The following is a 21377-nucleotide window of genomic DNA, read 5'->3' as shown; positions in this document are numbered from 1 at the left end:
GATCGTCTCTGACTTTACATCTACAAGGTGGACCAACTAGGTAGGAGTGTCTAATAGAGTGGACAGTAGGTATTTAAAAACTCCAGCAGCGCTACTGTGTCTGATCCACTCATACCAGCACAACACACACTAACACACCACCACCATGTCAGTGTCACTACAGTGCTGAGAATGATCCACCACCCAAATAATACCTGCTCTGTGGTGGTCCTGACCATTGAAGAACAGCATGAAAGGGGCTAACAAAGTATGTAGAGAAACAGATGGAGTACAGTCAGTAATTGTAGAGCTAAAAAGTGCTTCTATATGGTAAGTGGAGCTGATAAAATGTACAGTGATTGTAGAAACACGGAGGTGGTTTTAATGTTATGGCTGATCAGTGTATACCTGATAATGCTGATTTTTTGGGAAGACATCCAGTGAGCAGCTGTACTGTTGGAAGACATGCCTTGTTGTTAAGAGAGGTCAGACTGGTTTAAACTGATGGCTTCAACAGTTCAGCAACCAATCTGTACAACCGAGGTTAGCAGAAAAGCATCTCACAGTGCATCAAAGGTTGATACAACACAACACAACACTAGGTTCCATTTCTGTCAGCTAAAATCTAAGGTTATATAGGACTAAGGCACTGCAACAATGGACAGTTAAAAGCTCAGTCTTGATTTCTAATGCAACATATACAACCCCAAATCAGAAAAAGTTGGGACAGTATGAAAATGCAAATAAAATAATGCAGTAAAATGCAGTGTTCCTTACATTTACTTTGACTTTTATTTGATTGCAGACAGTTTGAACCTGAGATATTTCATGTTTTATCTGCTCAACTTCATTTCATTTGTTAATATACCTCCATTCCTGCATTTCAGGCCTGCAACACATTCCAAAAAAAGTTGGGACGGGGACAGTTTAGGGCTAGTAATGAAGTGAATAAAAAACTAAATAATGATGTGATTCCAAACAGGTGATTGTAATCATGGTTTGGTACAAAAGCAGCATCCAGGAAAGGCTGAGTCTTTAATGAGCAAAGATGATCAGAGGATCTCCAGTTTGTCAACAAATGTGTGAGAAAATGATTGAAATATTTAAAAACAATGTACCTTAAAGAAAGACTGGAAGGGATTTGCATATTTTTCCCTCTACAGTGCATAATATCATTAAACCATTCAAGGAATCAGGAGAAATTTCAGTGCGTAAAGGCCAAGGATGCAGACTTAAGCTGAACGCCCGTGATCTTCAATCCCTCAGACGGCACTGCATCAAGAACCGCCACTCAACAACAGCTGATATAACCACATGGGTGAGGGATTACTTTGGCAAACCTTTGTCAAGCACTACAATACAGAGTTACATGCACAAATGCCACTTAAAACTTTACTGTGCAAAAAAGAAGCCTTATGTTAACCATGTCCAGAAGCAGCGTCGACTTCTCTGGGCTCAGAGGCATCTAGGATGGACCACCACAGTGGAAACGTGTATGTGGTCAGATAAATCAGAATTCTAGGTTCTTTTTTGGAATGTGTAGCAGGTCAGAAATGCAGGAATGGATGTTTATTAATAAATGAAATGAAGTTGACCAGACAAAACATGAAATATCTCAGGTTCATCCTGTCTGCAATAAAATCACAAAGTCAAAGCACATGTAAGAAACTCTGGGTTTTCCATGCTGTCCCAACTTTTTCTGATTTGGGGTTGTAGATGGTAGGATCAGCCTTTGGTGTAAACTGCATGAATACATAGAACAAGTCAGATCTGTGTCAAGAGTTCAGACTGATAATGATGGTGAAATAGTATGAAATAGGGAATGCATGTTTGAACCCCCTCCCCCCCACCACACACACTTCCCTGTCCCAAATACAATGGTTTAAGTATTCATTTTAAGTTATACAAAGAGATCATCATATCACTACAGAATTGAGGTCACGTAACAATGGAGAACCATTATGCTGGTGAAACCTATACTGGTGCCTCTATTTTTCCTGACTGGAAGACAGGCAGGACAGACAAGTAAATGGAGGGGTGTAACAGAATACTGTTGCAGAGCAACACGTCTTAGCCTAAAGAATTGGGTTGGGACATTTCACATAGATTTAAAAGTAGAAAATCATAAAAGAGTAATACAATAAATCAGAAAACCACACAGCACCATTATGTAATATTATTTATTTAGAAACACACCATATAAAAATCAACAAGGCAGTCAGATGCAGACAGTAGTAATAATGAGCTATAAAATGAACAGCATGTGTGTATGAATGTGTGTAAATAGCTGTTGTTATTCCAGCGATCCACTGCAGTCTAACGGGAAAATGCAGTGCTGTAATCCTCTGCAACTCTTCTATACAGACACATCGAAAGGATCAAACCACATATCTGTGGACACACAACAGTAGGCATTTTGGGTAAACCTGAATATCACATCTCTTTCACATTAGGGATGGGCCATGGCAAACTGTAATGACAAAACACAAATAGACATGCATGCAAACACACATTTATAGAGACATTGGCTTGTGTATTACTGTAGCGCCTTAAACTTACTAATATACACTGATCAGCCATAACATTAAAACCACCTCCTTGTTTCTATACTCACTGTCCATTTTATCAGCTCCAATTACCATATAGAAGCACTTTGTAGTTCTACAATTACTGACTGTAGTCCATCTGTTTCTCTACATACCTTTTTAGCCTGCTTTCACTCTGCTTTGTTCTTCAATGGTCAGGACCCCAACAGGACCACCACAGAGCAGATATTATTTAGGTAGTGGATGATTCTCAGCACTGCAGTGACAATGACATGGTGGTGGTGTGTTAGTGTGTGTTGTGCTGGTATGAGTGGAGTTTTTAAATACCGTGTCCACTCACTGTCCACTCTATTAGACACTCCTACCTAGTTGGTCCACCTTGTAGATCTATTGCTGCTGTTTGAGTTGGTCATCTTCTAGACCTTCATCAGTGGTCACAGGACACTGCCCATGGGGCGCTGTTGGCTGGATATTTTTGGTTGGTGGACTAATCTCAGTCCAGCAGTGACAGTGAGGTGTTTAAAAACTTCATCAGCATTGCTGTGTCTTATCCGCTCATACCAGCACAACACACACCAACACACCACCACCATGTTATTGTTACTGCAGTGCTGAGAATGATCCACCACCTAAATAATACCTGCTCTGTGGTGGTCCTGGGAGAGTCCTGACCATTGAAGAACAGCATGAAAGGGGGCTAACAAAGCATGCAGAGAAACAGATGGACTACAGTCAGTAATTGTAGAACTACAATTAAGTGCTCCTATATGGTAAGTGGAGCTGATAAAATGGACAGTGAGTGTAGAAACAAGGAGGTGGTTTTAATGTTATGGCTGATCGATATATATACAGTATATACTGTATATGTACTCTATATACACACAGACCAAATACAGAACACGCCACCAGTAGAAGCAATATACCTTGCCAGTACTCCACATTGAAATCTCTGTTAAAATGTGAAAAAACAATAACGTTAACCACTGAATGCTTCCAAAATTATAAACTTATTTAAAGCTTATATACTAAAAGCAACTGCAATTAGTAAACTGTTGCTCTGCTTTTGAAAACCATGGTGCCACAGTGATGTGACATTTAGTACAGTAACATAAATAATATACTACAATAGTTGTGTTTTTATAAACTATTCATCACAGCTATCTGGTTATAAATAAAAAGCTGTGCAGTTATAGTCTGAATAATACTTCTAAATTTAACAATTCTATATCCACTTAGTAACCTGGAGAGTTGAACATGGCTGCCATGAGACTTTCTTGGGTGGCAACAGCGACAGGAACGGTTAAGACAACAAAATAAAACAAGGCACAGCCACTGAAGACACTACGACACATACAAAGCACATGAAAAAGACACTGATGCAGACAAATGCATTGATAATACTTGGTATACAGTACTTTATCATACAAAACATGACGTGGCTTCTTATAATAGTTAAGTATACAATTTTACATTTAAATTCAATAAAAGGTTAGCTTCTGTTAATTTCATGAAACAACTTTGACTTGACAGTTTATACTTACCTCCACCACAGCTATAGCAGCTAGCACTGCAAGAATGATTAGAATATGTTCATCCAGCCACTTTTTAATAATGCCCTGGCAACCCTGGTAAAATGGAAGAACAATGCAAATGAGACAAAAACACAAGCTGCTACCTGCACGCTCAGACAGTTTGAACTCAAGATATTTCATGTTTTGTCTGCTCGACTTCATTTCATTTGTTAATATACCTCCATTCCTGCATTTCAGGCCTACAACACATTCCAAAAAAAGTTGGGACGGGGGCAGTTTAGTGCTAGTAATGAGGTGAAAAAACTAAATAATGATGTGATTTCAAACAGGTGATTGTAATCATGGTTTGGTACAAAAGCAGCATCCAGGAAAGGCTGAGTCTTTGATGAGCGAAGATCATCAAAGGATCTCCAGTTTGTCAACAAATGTGTGAGAAAATGATTGAAATGTTTAATAACAATGTACCTCAAAGAAAGATTGGAAGGGATTTGCATATTTCTCCCTCTACAGTGCAAAATATAATTAAATGATTCAAGAAATTGGGAATTTCAGTGCGTAAAGGCCAAGGGCGCAAGCTTAAGCTGAACGCCCCTGATCTTCCATTCCTCTCAGACGGCACTGCATCAAGAACCACCACTCAACAATAGCTGATATAACCACATGGGTGAGGGATTACTTTGCCAAACCTCTGCCAAGCACTACAATACAGAGGTACAAGCACGAATGCTACTTAAAACTTTACTGTGCAAAAAAGAAGCCTTATGTTAATTATGTCCAGAAGCGACGTCGACTTCTCTGGGCTCGGAGGCATCTAGGATGGACCATCACACAGTGGAAACGTGTATTGTGGTCAGATGACTCAGTATTCCAGGTCTTTTTTGGAAAAATAGACGCTGTGTGCTCTGGACCAAAGACAAAAAGGACCATCCAGACTGTTATCAGCAACAAGTCCAAAAGCCAGGGTCTGTCATGGTATGGGGCGGTGTCAGTGCCCTTGGCAAAGGTCATTTACAATTCTGTGATGGCAGCATTAATGCAGAAAAGTACATCGAGATCTTAGAGCAACATATGCTGCCTTCAAGACGTCATCTTTTCCAGGGACGTCCATGCGTTTTTCAACAAGACAATGCAAAACCACATGCTGCACACATTACAGCGGCATGGCTGCAGAAGAAGAGGGTACGGGTACTGGACTGGTCTGCCTGCAGTCCTTGACCTGTCCCTAATAGAGAATGTGTGGAGAATTTTGAAACGAAAAATGCGACAACGACGACCCCGTACTGTTGCACACAAGACGTGTTTGCAGGAAGAATGGGACAAAATAAAACATTTACATTTTCAGCAGACGCTTTTATCCAAAGCGACTTACACAATGAGCTGAACACAATGAGCAATTGAGAGTTAAGGGCCTTGCTCAGGGATCCAACAGTGGCAACTTGGTGATGGCGGGGCTTGAACCGGCAACCTTCTGTTTACTAGTCCAGTACCTTCACCACTAAGCTATCACTGGCCCTGAAACACTAAATCACTTGGTCTCCTCGGTGCCAATATGGAAAGGAATGGCAACATTACAAAGTGGTAAATGCTTTACTGTCCCCCTTTTTTTGGATTTTTAGGAATTTTATTTGCATTTTCCATGCTGTCCAAACTTTTTCTGTTTTAGGGTTGTATTATTAAATAAAAAGTATTATATATTAGCTTGCACTTGCATTAGCTTGCACATTTGAACAAACATGTAGCCAACATGCACTTATCTGACCTAATTGAGGTCAGTGATAGCTCAGTAGACTATTGATCAGAAGTTGGCTGCTTCAAGCACCACCACCACCACTTGATCCACAAACCACAGGTTAATAACTGTGATATATTCACTTTAAATGTACACATCTTTTGACTTTGTACATATAAACCTAAAACATTTGATTGTATACATACACAAAGTATTTTAAAACAAAACAAAACAAAAGAAACTTGTTGAATATGTCCTTGTCTACCAAAACTTAATAAAAGAAACATGTTATGAGGAGGACTTCCTACCGTACCTGTTGATATGCCTTACACTCGTCAATGTTGGGACAGGTGCATATCTCTGAGCTCTGTGCTGTTGCATTAGCTGTGATGTTTTCAGAGTAGTAACAGGAACAGGGGGCTATTTCCCAGTCACTTATGCCCTTCCAGCCACAGCACTCAGCCTAAAAAAATTCAGATAATTAAGACCTTACAGACATCTTATTAAAGGAGCAGTTAAGCTGATTTTAGGAAGAGAGTTATAGCATGGCTTGGATATACAGTGACTGTATATGTTTTTGCACGCTTTATTGTGGACATCTGTTCTTCAACTTGGCTCTTACCTCATGTTGAAGGAACTCTAGGGTCTGTTTAAAATCTTGGAGACTTGAGTCATTCTTTCCAACTGACTTAATGAGTTCCACAACATGGTGCTCTAGGGAACCCTGAAACTAGAAAAAAAAGGTTTATCATTTACACATTTTGTAAATATATAAGGGTCACTTGTCCTGATCTGCAGTTTTGTGTCCAGCTGTAGTTTTTTATTTATTAATTTAACAAATATACACCGATCAGCCATAACATTAAAACCACCTCCTTGTTTCTACACTCACTGTCCATTTTATCAGCTCAACTTACCATACAGAAGCACTTTGCAGTTCTACAATTACTGACTGTAGTCCATCTATTTCTCTACATACTTTTTTTTAGCCTGCTTTCACCCTGTTCTTCAATGGTCAGGACCACCACAGAGTAGGTATTATTTGGGTGGTGGATCATTCTCAGCACTGCAGTGACACTGACATGGTGGTGGTGTGTTAGTGTGTGTTGTGCTGGTATGAGTGGATCAGACACAGCAGCACTGCTGGAGTTTTTAAATACCGTGTCCACTCACTGTCCACTCTATTAGACACTCCTATGTAGTTGATCCACCTAGTAGATGTAAAGTCAGAGCAGATCGCTCATCTATTGCTGCTGTTTGAGTTGTTCATCTTCTAGACCTTCATCAGTGGTCACAGGACGCTGCCCACGGGGCGCTGTTGGCTGGATATTTTTGGTTGGTGGACTATTCTCAGTCCAGCAGTGACAGTGAGGTGTTTCAAAACTCCAGCAGCACTGCTGTGTCTGATCCACTCATACCAGCACAACACACACTAACACACCACCACCATGTCAGTGTCACTGCAGTGCAGAGAATTATGCACCACCTTAATAATACCTGGTCCTGTGGGCCAATTCAGACTTAGCTCTTCCTTGTTGCTGAACTCGAGAGCTTGAGATCTCAGTACTGGTGGGCTCGCGTGATTTACCACACGTTACCCTAGCGCTCCACCTGACCTTCTTTGTCTGTGTGGTGAGATAGGTTACTCAGTTTAAAATAATTGTATACCATTTTAAAAGATATAAAAACATATCAGTAATTCCATAAAGTTCTTGCAGAAACAAAATACCTTTTATGCCTGTTTTATATGATTTTTCTTCCTTTGTAAAATTGTATTAAGCACATTTTTGAAGTCCTTATTTGTGTCACAAAGTGTACTCCTAGTCATGTGTACTCTTCCCTCGAGGGACAAAAGTTAAAAAAAAAAAGAAACAGGGTGTAACCTCTTGCTCCGCTTGACTTACTGTGCTTCGCTGTGTATAAAGCAAAACTCCACCAATGATCTGCGCTGCAAGTATCAGGGTGAGCAGGAGGAAGTACTGCAAATAAACATGTAGCAGTTCAGCCCTGATCCACTATTCACTCAAGTAGAGCAACACATTGCATTATTATTGTAAATTGTAACTGATATTGTAGTTAAACTATTCTCTGTTAGAACTGATATTTATAAAAAACGTCTAATCGTTAATAAATATTAAAATCATGCAAAACATGCAGATCATTTTTTTGTTACTTACCACTCCCAGCATACATTTAAACTCCTTCAGTGCACCAAGGCTTCCAAAAAAGCCTAAAAACATAGTGACCGCACCACTGATAATCAGCAAATAGGAGAAGAGAGACAGGGATAGGAAGCGAGGAGCAGGTACTGTAAAAAATACACAATAAATGATTACATCCTACAAAATCAGACATATCAGCATGATAAAGTTTACAAACTATATTAAAAGGGGCTTTTTTCTAGTATGGTTCTGTAACAGTAAAAGCCTACCTATCTTAAAGTGGACACCAAAAATATTACTACATATTACTAAATATTATAACATGCTTGATAAATATACAATTCCAAAAGCATGGACATTATGCATTCAAGATAGATATAGGCAGGTACAATATTTCTGACATCTGCCAAACCTTTATCTGTTACACTGCTAGATAGTGACATGTTATTTATCACTACAGAGAATGTATTACCACTGCCCATATGTCTAAGTGATTTACATTGACATGGCGTATGGCACTTGGCATAGCTCAGTGTTACTGGGCTATTGTGCCTGCTCTACAAACATCCAGTCCACAGCTCCAGACTAACAGTTCATCTGATTGAAGGAAATGTAATAATTTAATTAGCCTAATTGAGTAAAGGAAAATAAATATGGGAGAATATGTGAGAACTTTAATTTAAGACTGATGAAAAGCATCCAAGGTGAATGCCATGTGATACAATGTTCACATCCCTCCTGTTTTGAAGACAATTTGAATAAAATGTGGTATAATAGTAAAGAGGGGTCCAACTCCATAGTAATGCTTGAGGTTTTGAAAAGAATGTCATATATGGAACAGTGGTAGCCAAGTGGGTAAAACTTTGGGTTATCAACTGAAAGGTTGAGAGTTCGAATGGCAGCTCTGCCATGCAGCCACTGTCCGGCCCTTGAGCAAGGACCTTAACCCTCTCTGCTCCAGGGCGCCGTATGTCCGACCCCAGTTTTTAAATACCGTGTCCACTCACTGTCCACTCTATTAGACACTCCCACCTAGTTGGTTCACCTTGTAGATGTAAAGTCAGAGACGATCGCTCATCTATTGCTGCTGTTTGAGTTTCATCAGTGGTCACATGACGCTGCCCATGGGGCGCTGTTGGCTGGATATTTTTGGTTTGTGGACTATTCTCAGTCCCGCAGTGACAGTGAGGTGTTTAAAAAACTCCATCAGCATTGATGTGTCTTATCCACTCATACCAGCGCAACACACACGAACACACCACCACCATGTCAGTGTCACTGCAGTGCTGAGAATGATCCACCACCCAAATAATACCTGCTCTGTAGTGGTCCTCTGGGGGTCCTGACCATTGAAGAACAGGGTGAAAGCAGGTAGAGAAAAGTATGTAGAGAAACAGATGTACTATAGTTAGTAATTGTAGAACTACAAAGTGCTTCTATATGATAAGTGGAGCTGATAAAATGGACAGTGAGTGTAGAAACAAGGAGGTGGTCATAATGATATGCCTGATCAGTGTATATATGACAAAAAAAGGAATTCTCTCAATAAACCTTTGGTCAGGTTCCTACGGTGAACATTGTTATGTAAAAGGTGGATCTACTTTTGCAAAAAAAGAATAAAATAAAAAGATTAAAGATAAATATAATTAATGAGTACATCTACTGTATATTTGATGTTGATGTTGTAGGTCGATGAGTGCATAATCGATGAATTCTTTATCAAGAGACAAACCAAAAAGATACTCACTGAGAAAGATCGACTCTGAAAATATTATCCATAGTCCCAGAGAAAGGAGAGCTGAGCCCAGAAACTACAGAGTAAAATTACAGATGAAATTTGATCACATGACATCACAACAACTAAATTACTTATAAGAGACTGGGGTTAGAAAACACACAGTTTTGTCAAAAAAAACAAACAAAGTGACTTACATTACAATATATAGTCTGAGCAATTGAGGGTTAAGGGCCTTGCTCAAGGGCCCTACAGCAGCAACCTGGCAGTGGTGGGGCTTGCACCTGTGACCTTCTGATTACTAGTTCAGTACCTTAACCACTAGGCTATGACTTGCCCTCAAATTTGCCTTAGATTTTTTTCTTTTCCCCATTGTTTTCCTTTTCTCCCATCCAGTATTTTTTCATTCCTGGTTACAATTCTGCTGCTTGTACCACCCCCCAGGGGGGCAGAAAAGGGTCTCAGTGTAACAACCACCCCATGATACGGTTAAAGTTACTTGCCACTTTACACTGATCAGCCATAAAATTAAAACCACCTCCTTGTTTCTACACTCACTGTCCATTTTATCAGCTCCACTTACCATATAGAAGCACTTCTACAATTACTGACTGTAGTCCATCTGTTTCTCTACATACTTTTTTACCTGCTTTCACCCTGTTCTACAATGGTCAGGACCCCCACAGAGCAGGTATTATTTAGGTGGTGGATAATTCTCAGCACTGCAGTGACACTGACATGGTGGTGGTGTGTTAGTGTGTGTTGTGCTGGTATGAGTGGATCAGACACAGCAGCGCTGCTGGAGTTTTTAAATACCATATACACCCACTGTCCACTGTATTATAGACACTCCTATCTAGATGGTCCACCTTGTAGATGTAAAGTCAGAGACGATCGCTCATCTATTGCTGCTGTTTGAGTTGGTCATCTTCTAGACCTTCATCAGTGGTCACAGGACGCTGCCCACGGGGCGCTGTTGGCTGGATATTTTTGGTGGGTGGACTATTCTCAGTCCAGCAGGGACAGTGAGTTGTTAAAAAACTCCAGCAGCGCTGCTGTCTTATCCACTCATACCAGCACAACACACACTAACACACCACCACCATGTCAGTGTCACTGCAGTGCTGAGAATGATCCAACACCCAAATAATACCTGTTCTGTAGTGGTCCTGGGAGAGTCCTGACCATTGAAGAAGAGCATTAAAGGAGGCTAACAAAGCATGCAGAGAAACTGATGGACTACTGTCAGTAATTGTAGAACTATAAAGTGCTTCTATATGGTAAGTGGAGCTGATAAAATGGACAGTGAGTGTAGAAACAAGGAGGTGGTTTTAATGTTATGGCTGATCGGTGTACATCAGCTGGCAGTAGATTTTCAGAGAGCCGTACCAAGCATTGAGAGTAACATTACGCTCGTATTGAGACTTAAACTCAGAAGCTTTAATTCTGTGTGGTGGTGGTCTATTAGACTGCTGCACCACTCAATTTCCCCTATTGTGGTTTTTTTTTTTAGCTGGGTCCAAGATAAGAATACAGTTTAGATTATTAATTTTGTGGTGTGGTAAACATTAGAATGTTGTTTAACTTGTTTTGTCATATTTCTAATTAACTGTCAAAAATAAAATGATATTATGAAACCTTATTTTAAAAAGCATTTAATTTTTATGTTTTACCACCACTTTTCCTGGTCAGGGCCACGGTGGATTAGGTTTCCCCAGAATTACTTGCGGTTACTCTGGATCCCAGCAGTAGTGGGCTAGTGTAATTAAGCTCTGCGCCACCCCAGCACCATTATAAAACTTTCTAAACCAAATATAAGCTGCTGTATGTATATTTTTGATTTTTTAGACAAAAGAGGGATGTGTTTCGACCATTAAACAAAAAGATCAGTTACAGAAAGCATTACAAGCCATTACAATACCCCTTACAAGTGTATGTAAATGCATGTAATCTAACTTAAGGGCTACTGTCATAAGTTTTTTTTTATATTTAATTAATAAATAAGTAAACAACAGTTCTTCATGTGCTACTTACAAAAAAGATTAAGTTGAAGAGAAACAGGAAATATTTGGTGATACTGATGCAGCACTCAGAAGCCATATCTGCAATAAAAGTTTGTTACTTCTCAGTAATCATATAAAAATGGTGTAATTTAATACAAATGTATGTAAAATCACATATCCAAATGAGCACAATTTCATAAAATGTCATATTCTGCAGAGCATGACTTCTCAAGTCTCAAGTAAATATTCTTAAGTTCTTCTAAACTAAAACAATTCAGACTGTGACATTGTAGCTGGTTGGAATACAATTGTTTGTTATTGAATTGCTTACAGAATTCACACTTACACTGAAAATGTGAAAATAATGTGTGAATTGTGAAATTTACATGTGAAGATTCAATGTATTTCCTTGTCACATTTCAGGTTCTATTTCTTAATGCAGTGGAGCACTGTGTTAAGTGACAACAGTTTTCTGAAGTGCTCCTGAGCCTGTGTGGCTACATTTATCACAGTAGCATGACTGTTTCTCACACAGTGTTATCTGAGGGCTTAAACATATTCAGTAGTGGTTTCTGTTCTTGTCCTACATGGGGATCAATAAAGTCTTATCTTATCTTATCTGATGGACTGAGATATCTCCAGATTCCCTGAATCTTTTTACAATATTATGCATGGTAGATGGTGAAAGGCCTAAATTATTTGCATTCTTGTATGGATAAATGTTCTTTTGAGCTAATTCACCTGCTTATTGTGGAATGTTTTAAAACACTGTACCTTCAATATTCTATCAACATTCCATGCTTATTTTGCCTTTGATCCAACTTTTTTAGGTGTGTTGCAGGCATCAAATTCTCAATGTGTTTATATTAACAAAATACATTTAAGTTGATCAGTGATAAACTTTTTGCTTTTCTCAAATGTTAATCATTTTTTTGCATTATTGGTAAGTTATAGCTGATGTGTTAAGATGTTAGAGTGCTACAACACAGCCCACACCCATGTTTGGCATAAAAACAGCAACCAAAAGAAAAAAAAACATGCAAGGCCGCACCTGGATCTATCTCACATTACTCCAGCCCGGCTAAGACAATAAAGCCTATCAGCTTTCACTAGCAGAGCTTTAAATGTTTTATGTAGCAGTGAAGACAATAACAGTTATAATGAATATGCTACAATAATCATAGATTATAGATACTGGATTACAATGACGCTTCACATACCTGCATCTAAACATAATAATGATAATTATTTCTCTTTTTTTAAGCAAAGCAAATTATAAGCTCATATATCAAATTAATCAGCAATCAAGACTTTCAGTAGTTGTATATTATTCTTAAATGACTGACAGTAGGTTTAAGAAGTTAAATGTGACTAATACACTAGTTGTGTACACAACAAAGGCATCACCCCCTATAATATTGAATAAATATCAGTAACTTACCTCGTGTAAAATTTCCAAGTCAAACGGAAAACTGTCTAAGTGAAATATGGAAACCTTGTATGAGACCATGTAGAGGATACTTTGCATAACACACTGCATCTGTTTGAGACTTCAGAGCTCCACACAGCATGCAAAGCAGCTGTCCTGTGACTGGTTTCGAAACTCTTGGTTTCATAAATTATGTATTATATTGTACCATTTTAAAACAAAGTCCAAATAAAACATAGCTGATATTCAAGTATGTGAGACAGACTATTTTTTTAAAGCAAAATGTATTGTTCTAATAGCACAATAGTTTTACATGATTAGAGAACTATCAGTGTCCAGTCACCTTCTCCATGTCCCCAGGACTTCAAATATTTGTATAGAGTAGAACATATGATTTGTCATCAGGCATCAGGACCTCATCATATGAACACATATCACTTATCATCAAACATCACAATCACACAGTATCACGTTATCAAAGACCTGCTGCGACAGCGTGAGAAAATATCACTTGTTACACTGAGTCACTCTCAATTATTTGTTATTTGTTTAAGGTTCCTTCTAAACTAGGGCTGGCTCAATACCACTTTTTTATGTCCGATATGATACTGCAAATCGAGTATCTGCTGATACCGATACCAATCCGATATTGTCATTTCTCCCAAATCCCATATTCTGACACTATAAAGTACGCAGTATGAGAGATGGCACACCTTAAATATTTACTAATAAACTAAGTCAGACAGCCTTGATCCTGTGAGCAAACAAGTGGAATTGTAGTACTGACGTCCTAAATGACATTTAATAGCAAAATATGTCAAAATACAATATTAACCATGATTCATGTAGATAATACTAGCGCACAGCCAACAGCCAACACTGAATGAGCCACCGGATATTTAAAAAATACGTACTAAAATTAAACACACCAACACACTAGACATTTCTAATATCGTCACTTCAGTGGTATTATCTCTGGTATTGTCTGCTTGCTATTGAGTTCTGTTTGTTCCTGTTCACATGATGGAAAAATGCTCTGACAAGTTGGTGGATGACAGAATCAGCTCTGGGTGACTCAGAAATAAACGACTCAACTACATGATGGTTAAACGTAGTAAAAAAAAGACAAATAACAGAGATTAAGGTCAGAAAAATGTTAAAATAGAGCTCTCATGTGGAAAGAGGTTATTGACATTTTGTAATCAGTAGTGAAAACAGCCTCATGAGAAGCGTGTTGCAGCTTTCTGGTACTGTCCTAACTGGTACTGACGCTCAGTGCTGTAATTAGTGGTCTGTAATTACCCTCTGCTAATGGATTTTAGGGGGTGGTAAGGTCAGTAATTATATTTGGGGCCATGTACAGTCATTATGGCATCTGGGAATAAAATGGGGCTTAGTTACACGCAAGGGAGGTGCATCTTTGTAATAGGACAAGGTAGGAGGCTCAGCAGGGTCTCAATTTACAGTGAATAATGCTCTGCTTCTATAAATTACTTGATCTAGCTAACTTTATTTAGCTTTCTTATAACATTCATTTCTGTATATATTCTATTCCTTGTACATCTATACATTCAGTGAAGTGGTGAAAAAATAATGGCCACTTTTCTATCACTGCATATTTTTTACAACCCCAAATCAGAAAAAGTTGGGACAGTATGGACAATGCAGATAAAATAAAAATGCAGTGTCCTATACATTTACTTTGACTTTTATTTAATTACAGACAGTTTGAACCCAATATATTTCATGTTTTGTCTGTTTAACTTCATTTTATTTGTTAATATACCTCCATTCCTGCATTTTAGGTCTGCAACACATTCCAAAAAAGTTGGGACGGGGGGCAATTTAGTGCTAGTAATGAGATGAAAAAACTAAACAATAATGTGATTCTAAACAGGTGATGTCAACAGGTGATTGTAATCATGGTTTGGTACAAAAGCAGCATCCAGGAAAGGCTTTGATGAGCGAAGATGATCAGAGGATCTCCAGTTTGTCAACAAATGTGTGAGAAAATTATTGAAATGTATAAAAACAATGTACCTCAAAGAAAGATTGGAAGGGATTTGTATATTTCTCCCTCTACAGTGCATAATATCATTAAACCATTCAAGGAATCAGGAGGAATTTCAATGCGTAAAGGCCAAGGGCACAAGCTTAAGCTGAACACCTGTGATCTTCGATCCCTCAGACGGCACTGCATCAAGAACCACCACTCAACAATAGCTGATATAACCACATGGGTGAGGGATTACTTTGGCAAACCTTTGTCAAGCACTACAATACAGAGTTACATGCACAAATGCCACTTAAAACTTTACGGTGCAAAAAAGAAGCCTTATGTTAACCATGTCCAGAAGTGGCGTCGACTTCTTTGGGCTTGGAGGCATCTAGGATGGACCATCACACAGTGGAAATGTGTATTGTGGTCAGATGAATCAGCATTCCAGATCTTTTTTGGAAGAAATGGGCGCCATGTGCTCCGGACCAAAGACGAAAAGGACCATACAGACTGTTATCAGCAACAAGTCCAAAAGCCAGGGTCTGTCATGGTATGGGGCTGTGTCAGTGCCCTTGGCAAAGGTAAATTACACTTATGTGTACGTCCATGCATTTGCCAAAACGTCTTTTAAGTGTGGTGAAAAGGAATAGCAACATTACAAAGTGGTAAATGCTTTACTGTCCCAACTTTTTTGGAATGTGTTGCAGGCCTGAAATGCAGGAATGGATGTTTATTAATAAATGAAATAAAGTTGACCAGACAAAACATGAAATATCTCAGGTTCGTCATGTCTGCAATCAAATAAAAGTCTGAGTCAATTTAAGAAACTCTGTGTTTTGTTTATTATTTGCATTTTCCATACTGTCCCAACTTTTTCTGAAAACAGAGCTTGTGTATTAACTTTATCCTTGCATTTAAACATTTTAATATTTCAACAAAAAGGTTCCATAATAACCAGCATTTTTACAAAGAGGATAGCAGGTTTTTAAAGGAACTCTTATATCCACTCACGCAATATATGCAACTAATATCATCTCATTCTTTGGTCAGCACAGATCAAGATTCTGATTTGTCCACTTTAATTACATCTCATATATTTAATATACGTTTTGTGATGACAAATTGTACAGCAAATCCTTTGTGTTGTGTTCTTTTGCCCTCTCTCTTGCTCTCTTACTGTTTGTATGAGATTTTGTTGCCTCTCCCCCACCTCCCTCCACAGTGTAATAACACCATCAATTAAGATAAATAAAATTCATCCGAACAGAGTTTGATTATGATAATGGTGCATGTGTCAGAGAATATAAAAGACTGCCGTTTGCTCCCCAGGCACATCCATGAAGAGGTACAGACACATGACGAATGCAGTTACTCATGGAACTGTCATGATTTGATTACCTAAATCTAAATTACACACTGAGAATAAATAAACAGTGAAATTTGGTCTCAGGTATTTGGCATCAAGGATTTTATTTGTGGGATATTCATTGAGTGGACGTAGCGTACTATCATTTAAGGTAAGTGTGGTTTGTATATATTTTTTTTTACTTTAAATTTGTAAAGTTGAATACACAACATGTTACTCATTATATTACATTATATGATGTATGTTACGTATTATATTACATTATATGATGTATGTTATGTATTATGTTACATTATATGATGTATGTTACATTATATTAAATATATTACATTATATATATATATATATATATATATTATATACATTATATTATATATATATATATATATTAAATTACATTATATGATGTATGTTACTTATTATATTACATTATATGATGTATGTAACTTATTATATTATATATATTACATTATATTATATATACATTATATTACATATATTTGATATATACATTATATTACATTATATGATGTATGTTACTTATTATATTAATAAGTGTTAAACATTTTGCTTGAAAATTAAAATGTATAAAACAATATCTGCTTGTTTAACTTATATGAGTATTAGTATCTTAACTTGCTGAATTAGGATACATCTCAATAACTGTGTTTATCTGTTTATTTATTTATTGCAGATGCATTGGAGTTTTACATTATTTTTTATTACTTTATATGTCCTTGCTGCTCAGCTGTCGAGGACCCATAGCATGCCCCATGAGGTACATTCTATTCTCTTACTATTTTCATAACGACACAAAGTCATACATATGCTTATCTATCTGTATGATTATATGCAGGGTCTAGAGAAAAGAGGATGGACACTAAACAGTGCTGGATACCTACTTGGACCTTGTAAGTATTAAAGGGTGCTTTGCAGTAGTAATGTTTACTCTAAGACAGCGTTTTTACTCTGTTAACCAGTTTTTCATTTATCTAATTTTAAACATACAGATGCACATAGAACTCTGACTGTGAGAAATAGAGCTGTTTTGGGCAAGCGGGACAGCATGGAAGAAAAGTCCATTCTTTCAGCACATCAGCCCTCATACAGTGAGTTTCTATCCTTAATTGTATATGAATGTCTGTGATATTTATTTAGGGTAAAATCTATTGTTAAATTGCTTTGATAATACATTCTAAAATGTCAGGGTGGTACAAGGGCAAGCAATTAGTGATAGTACCTCACAACTCTTTCCTTTCTGAGCACCAAAGACTGTATAAGGTTTGGTGGGAGGAATCCGGAGTAGCTTGATGAAGCCTGTCAAATGCCACACTAAGGATTGACTGCTGTCTACTCTACCGTCCTCTCTGCTAGTTTAAATGTATTTGTTTGTTTATTAGGATTTTAAGGTCATGTTTTACACACTTTGGTTACATTCATGACAGGAACGGTAGTTAATCATTACACAAGATTCATCAGTTCACAAGGTTATATGAAACACAGTCATGGACAATTTAGTGTCTCCAATTCACCTCACTTGCATGTATTTGGACTGTGGGAGTAAACCAGAGCTCCTGGAGGAAACCCACGCGAACACTGCCCCACCTGGGGATCGAACACAGGACCTTCTTGGTGCGAGGCGACAGTTCTACCCACTTAGCCAACGTGCCGCCAAAGTGTGAATGTGTGACATTCGTGACAGACTGGTGTCCTTTTTATAATGCGTTTGCAGTCCATTCTCAGTCTGTTCTAACAATACGATCAAGACAAAGCAGCTAATAATGGTGAATAAAAAAATTAATGAATTTCATATGTGCACAATCAATAAAATGACATTTCTCCCTTTAAGGATCTCTTCCGGATGAGTCTTATCTTAACTTACTGCTGGAACTGATCATGAACCAACACAAGAAAGGTTAGATTTACTTTTACTGCATTTTTTTAATCAAAAAATTAGAAAGGTTTAAAAAAAGGCCCTTTTCTTCTCCAGTTGGACTGTGCCCCTGTGTCAGAAGCCATATAGACAATGTTTGATGGGTTAGGTCTGGAGGTCCAGTGGCCTGCACAGCGCCCTGACATAAAATCACAAAGAACACTTCAGCAATCAATTTTAATATATTACAAACCAGCAACATTGCATTTCAAAGCCTTCAGGGAGGGCTTTTATATTCATAATTAATAAAAAAAAAAAGACAATTAAATATTTTTATTTTTCTACATAAACTACAAGAAAATTGTGCAATATTTAGGTAGTTTAAGTAAAAAAAATTTATTTAGAAGAGTGGCAATCATTGACATTAACACAGCCATTTTTTAAACTGCATTTTCTCCCTTTTTCTCACGATTTTTAGCGCATCCAATTTTTTACCCAATTGCGTTATGCTTCCTCTCTACTCTTGCTGACCCCCGCCCCTGATTGAGTAGAGCGAACTGACACACGCCTCCTCCGACAAGTGTGCAGTAGCTGCATTTGTTCACCCGCACGAGTCGAGTTCACATGCCATTAGCCTTGTGTACAGAGAGCCACAGGCTGTTCAGTATTATTCCATTATACAACAGCCAAACGTTGTTCATGTGGCCGCCCAGCCGGATGGCAGAGCTGAGATTTGATACAATGTATTCAAAATCCCAGCTCTGCTGCGCCACCTGAGCAGCCAACACAGCCATTTTTGCTGCACATTTACCAAAAATCATGACTACATCCAAATCATGACTACATCCAAATCCCGACTACATCCACATGTTTAATCTGTTGGTTCTCAAGCTAATGATTAGTGGTAACTAAGGTGGTATAAAAACCTGCAGCCTCACCAGCCCTTTAGGCTATTTTGGTCATTTTGAATTTGAATCAGTTTATTATTGGCTGTACAAATAAACTGACATATTCCGTGATTTCCACATTTAGTCACATGCTCAGTTAAATAAATGGTGAGGTTAAAGCTCTGTGCAGTGCACCAAAACATGTATAAACAGTTAAGGTACTGGGCTAGTAATCTGCAGGTTGCACTGCCAAGCTGCCACTGTTGGGCCCTTTGAACAACCTTGATTGCTTGAATTGTGTTCAGTTGCAATTGTAAGCACTTTGGATAAAAGCATGAGGGAAAAAATGTAAATGTAAGCAATGGGTGTGTCTGAATCACCTTAACTTCTAATAATTATTCTTTTTTTATTTACTGTGTTTATTACAGAAGATGAAATAGCTAAGGACTGGAACAACTCTATGTATAACGACAACAGAAGACAATAAAAGAATTTGATTGCATTATTTTTCACTTGTGAATAATAAAGTACACACACACACACACACACACACATATATATATATATATATATATTTCAGTTTTTTAAGCTTTTCTGTTTTCTCTATCCAAGCCAAATTAACATTAAATTAACCTGATGAGGAAAGCCGTAGCCTAGTGGTTACGGTACTGGACTAGTAATCAGAAAGTTGCTGGTTCAAGCCCTGTCACTGCCAGGTTGCTGCTGTTGGGCCCTTAAACAAGGCTATATTATAGGTTATAGTATACAGGCTACAACAGGGCAGTTGTAGCCTAGTGGTTAAGATACTGGTCCAGTAATTAGAAGATTGCCGGTTTAAGCCTCACCACTGCCAGGTTGCCACTGTTGGGCCCTTGAGAATGGCCCTTAACCCTCAATTGTGTAGACTGTATACTGTCACAACTGTAACTATATACTGTCACAACTTTATGTCACTTTGGGTTAAAGCGCCTGCTAAATGCTGAAAATGTAAAATGTAAATGTAATGTAAGTCACTTTGGATAAAGGTGTCTGCTAAATGCCAAAAATCTAAATGAAGTGTTTTTTTTTAATACACATTTTACATAAGTATATTGGGGCAGGCATTTAGAGTAGCGGTCCCCAACCTTTTTTGCAGCACGGACCAGTTTCATATAAGATATAATTTTACGGACCGGCGAAGGCGGGAGGATTAAAATAGAATAACTACAGAATGGAAAATCAGTGTGAATTTCAGTTTTTTAAGCTTTTCTGTTTTCTTTATCCAAGTGGTTGAAAATGACAAGGGGTCAGGTTTGGCTGAGTGGGGGTAATAAACTTGGATCATCCACCATTATTTCTTGTCTTACATTTACCTTTGATCCCTAATCAATTGAAAAACCTATTAATAACTTCATACTACCGATTATTTCTGCATCCAGTGCTTAACATAATCACTATAGAGAATAGTATTGTTACCCATAAACAGAGTCACTGATCAGTGCAGAGTCTGACCAATCTAATAATACAATAACAGAAGACATGTACAGTACTGATGTGGTATGGCAGCATTTACTTGTGTCTACTTACAAAAAGGCCAGTGATAGCTTAGTGGTTAAGGTACTGGACTAGTAAACAGAAGGTTGCCGGTTCAAGCCCCGCCACCACCAAGTTGCCACTGTTGGGTCCCTGAGCAAGGCCCTTAACCCTCAATTGCTCATTGTGTAAGTCGCTTTGGATAAAAGCGTCTGCTAAATGCTGTAAATGTAAATGTAAAAGGGAACGGGTGCTTGCATACTTGAGTGATCAAGCATAACATCATATTTACAACCTTGTAACCTTTTAACAGCCAAGTTAGAAAAAGAAAAAAAAGGTCACAGGTTTTAAATAGCAGCACCATTAAACATCTCAAACTTAATAAATACAGAACTTAATGTTTATGATATTTAGACAATAATATTTCGCCCATATGTCTAAATAAGGAATCCTATATACTATTTCAATGACAATACTATTTTAATTTATGTTTCTTGGGAAAACAGGTTTGGCTGGCACAGTTTTAGTGTTGTTTGTATATCACATACATATATAGCCATAATTAGCATAATCAACTGGTAGCAAAGACTTTACATTTCTGCAAAGCAAAATGTAGAAATGTAGA

General features: G+C 37.9%; 1 protein-coding gene across 2 annotated transcripts; it reads right to left on the bottom strand.

Moving 5' to 3' along the window:
* Positions 1 to 2153: 2153 nt before the first annotated feature.
* cd37 (CD37 molecule) lies at positions 2154 to 11783 on the bottom strand. Of its 2 annotated transcripts, XM_063003749.1 has the most exons (9): positions 11718 to 11783; positions 9696 to 9759; positions 7964 to 8094; positions 7691 to 7765; positions 6409 to 6516; positions 6100 to 6249; positions 4067 to 4150; positions 3766 to 3866; positions 2154 to 2370 (listed from the first exon to the last, which is right to left on the bottom strand). In XM_063003749.1, the coding sequence occupies exons 1-9, from the start codon at positions 11781 to 11783 to the stop codon at positions 2358 to 2360; spliced, it is 792 nt and encodes a 263-aa protein (XP_062859819.1). In that variant the 3' UTR covers positions 2154 to 2357. The 2 variants fall into 2 exon arrangements, with proteins under 2 accessions (XP_062859819.1, XP_062859821.1); XM_063003751.1 differs by lacking the exon at positions 3766 to 3866.
* Between the last annotated feature and the right edge of the window lie 9594 nt (positions 11784 to 21377).

Source organism: Trichomycterus rosablanca, chromosome 10, assembly GCF_030014385.1.
Source record: "Trichomycterus rosablanca isolate fTriRos1 chromosome 10, fTriRos1.hap1, whole genome shotgun sequence".
Lineage (NCBI taxonomy): Eukaryota > Metazoa > Chordata > Actinopteri > Siluriformes > Trichomycteridae > Trichomycterus > Trichomycterus rosablanca.
This window is presented reverse-complemented; position numbering and strand designations above follow the sequence as displayed.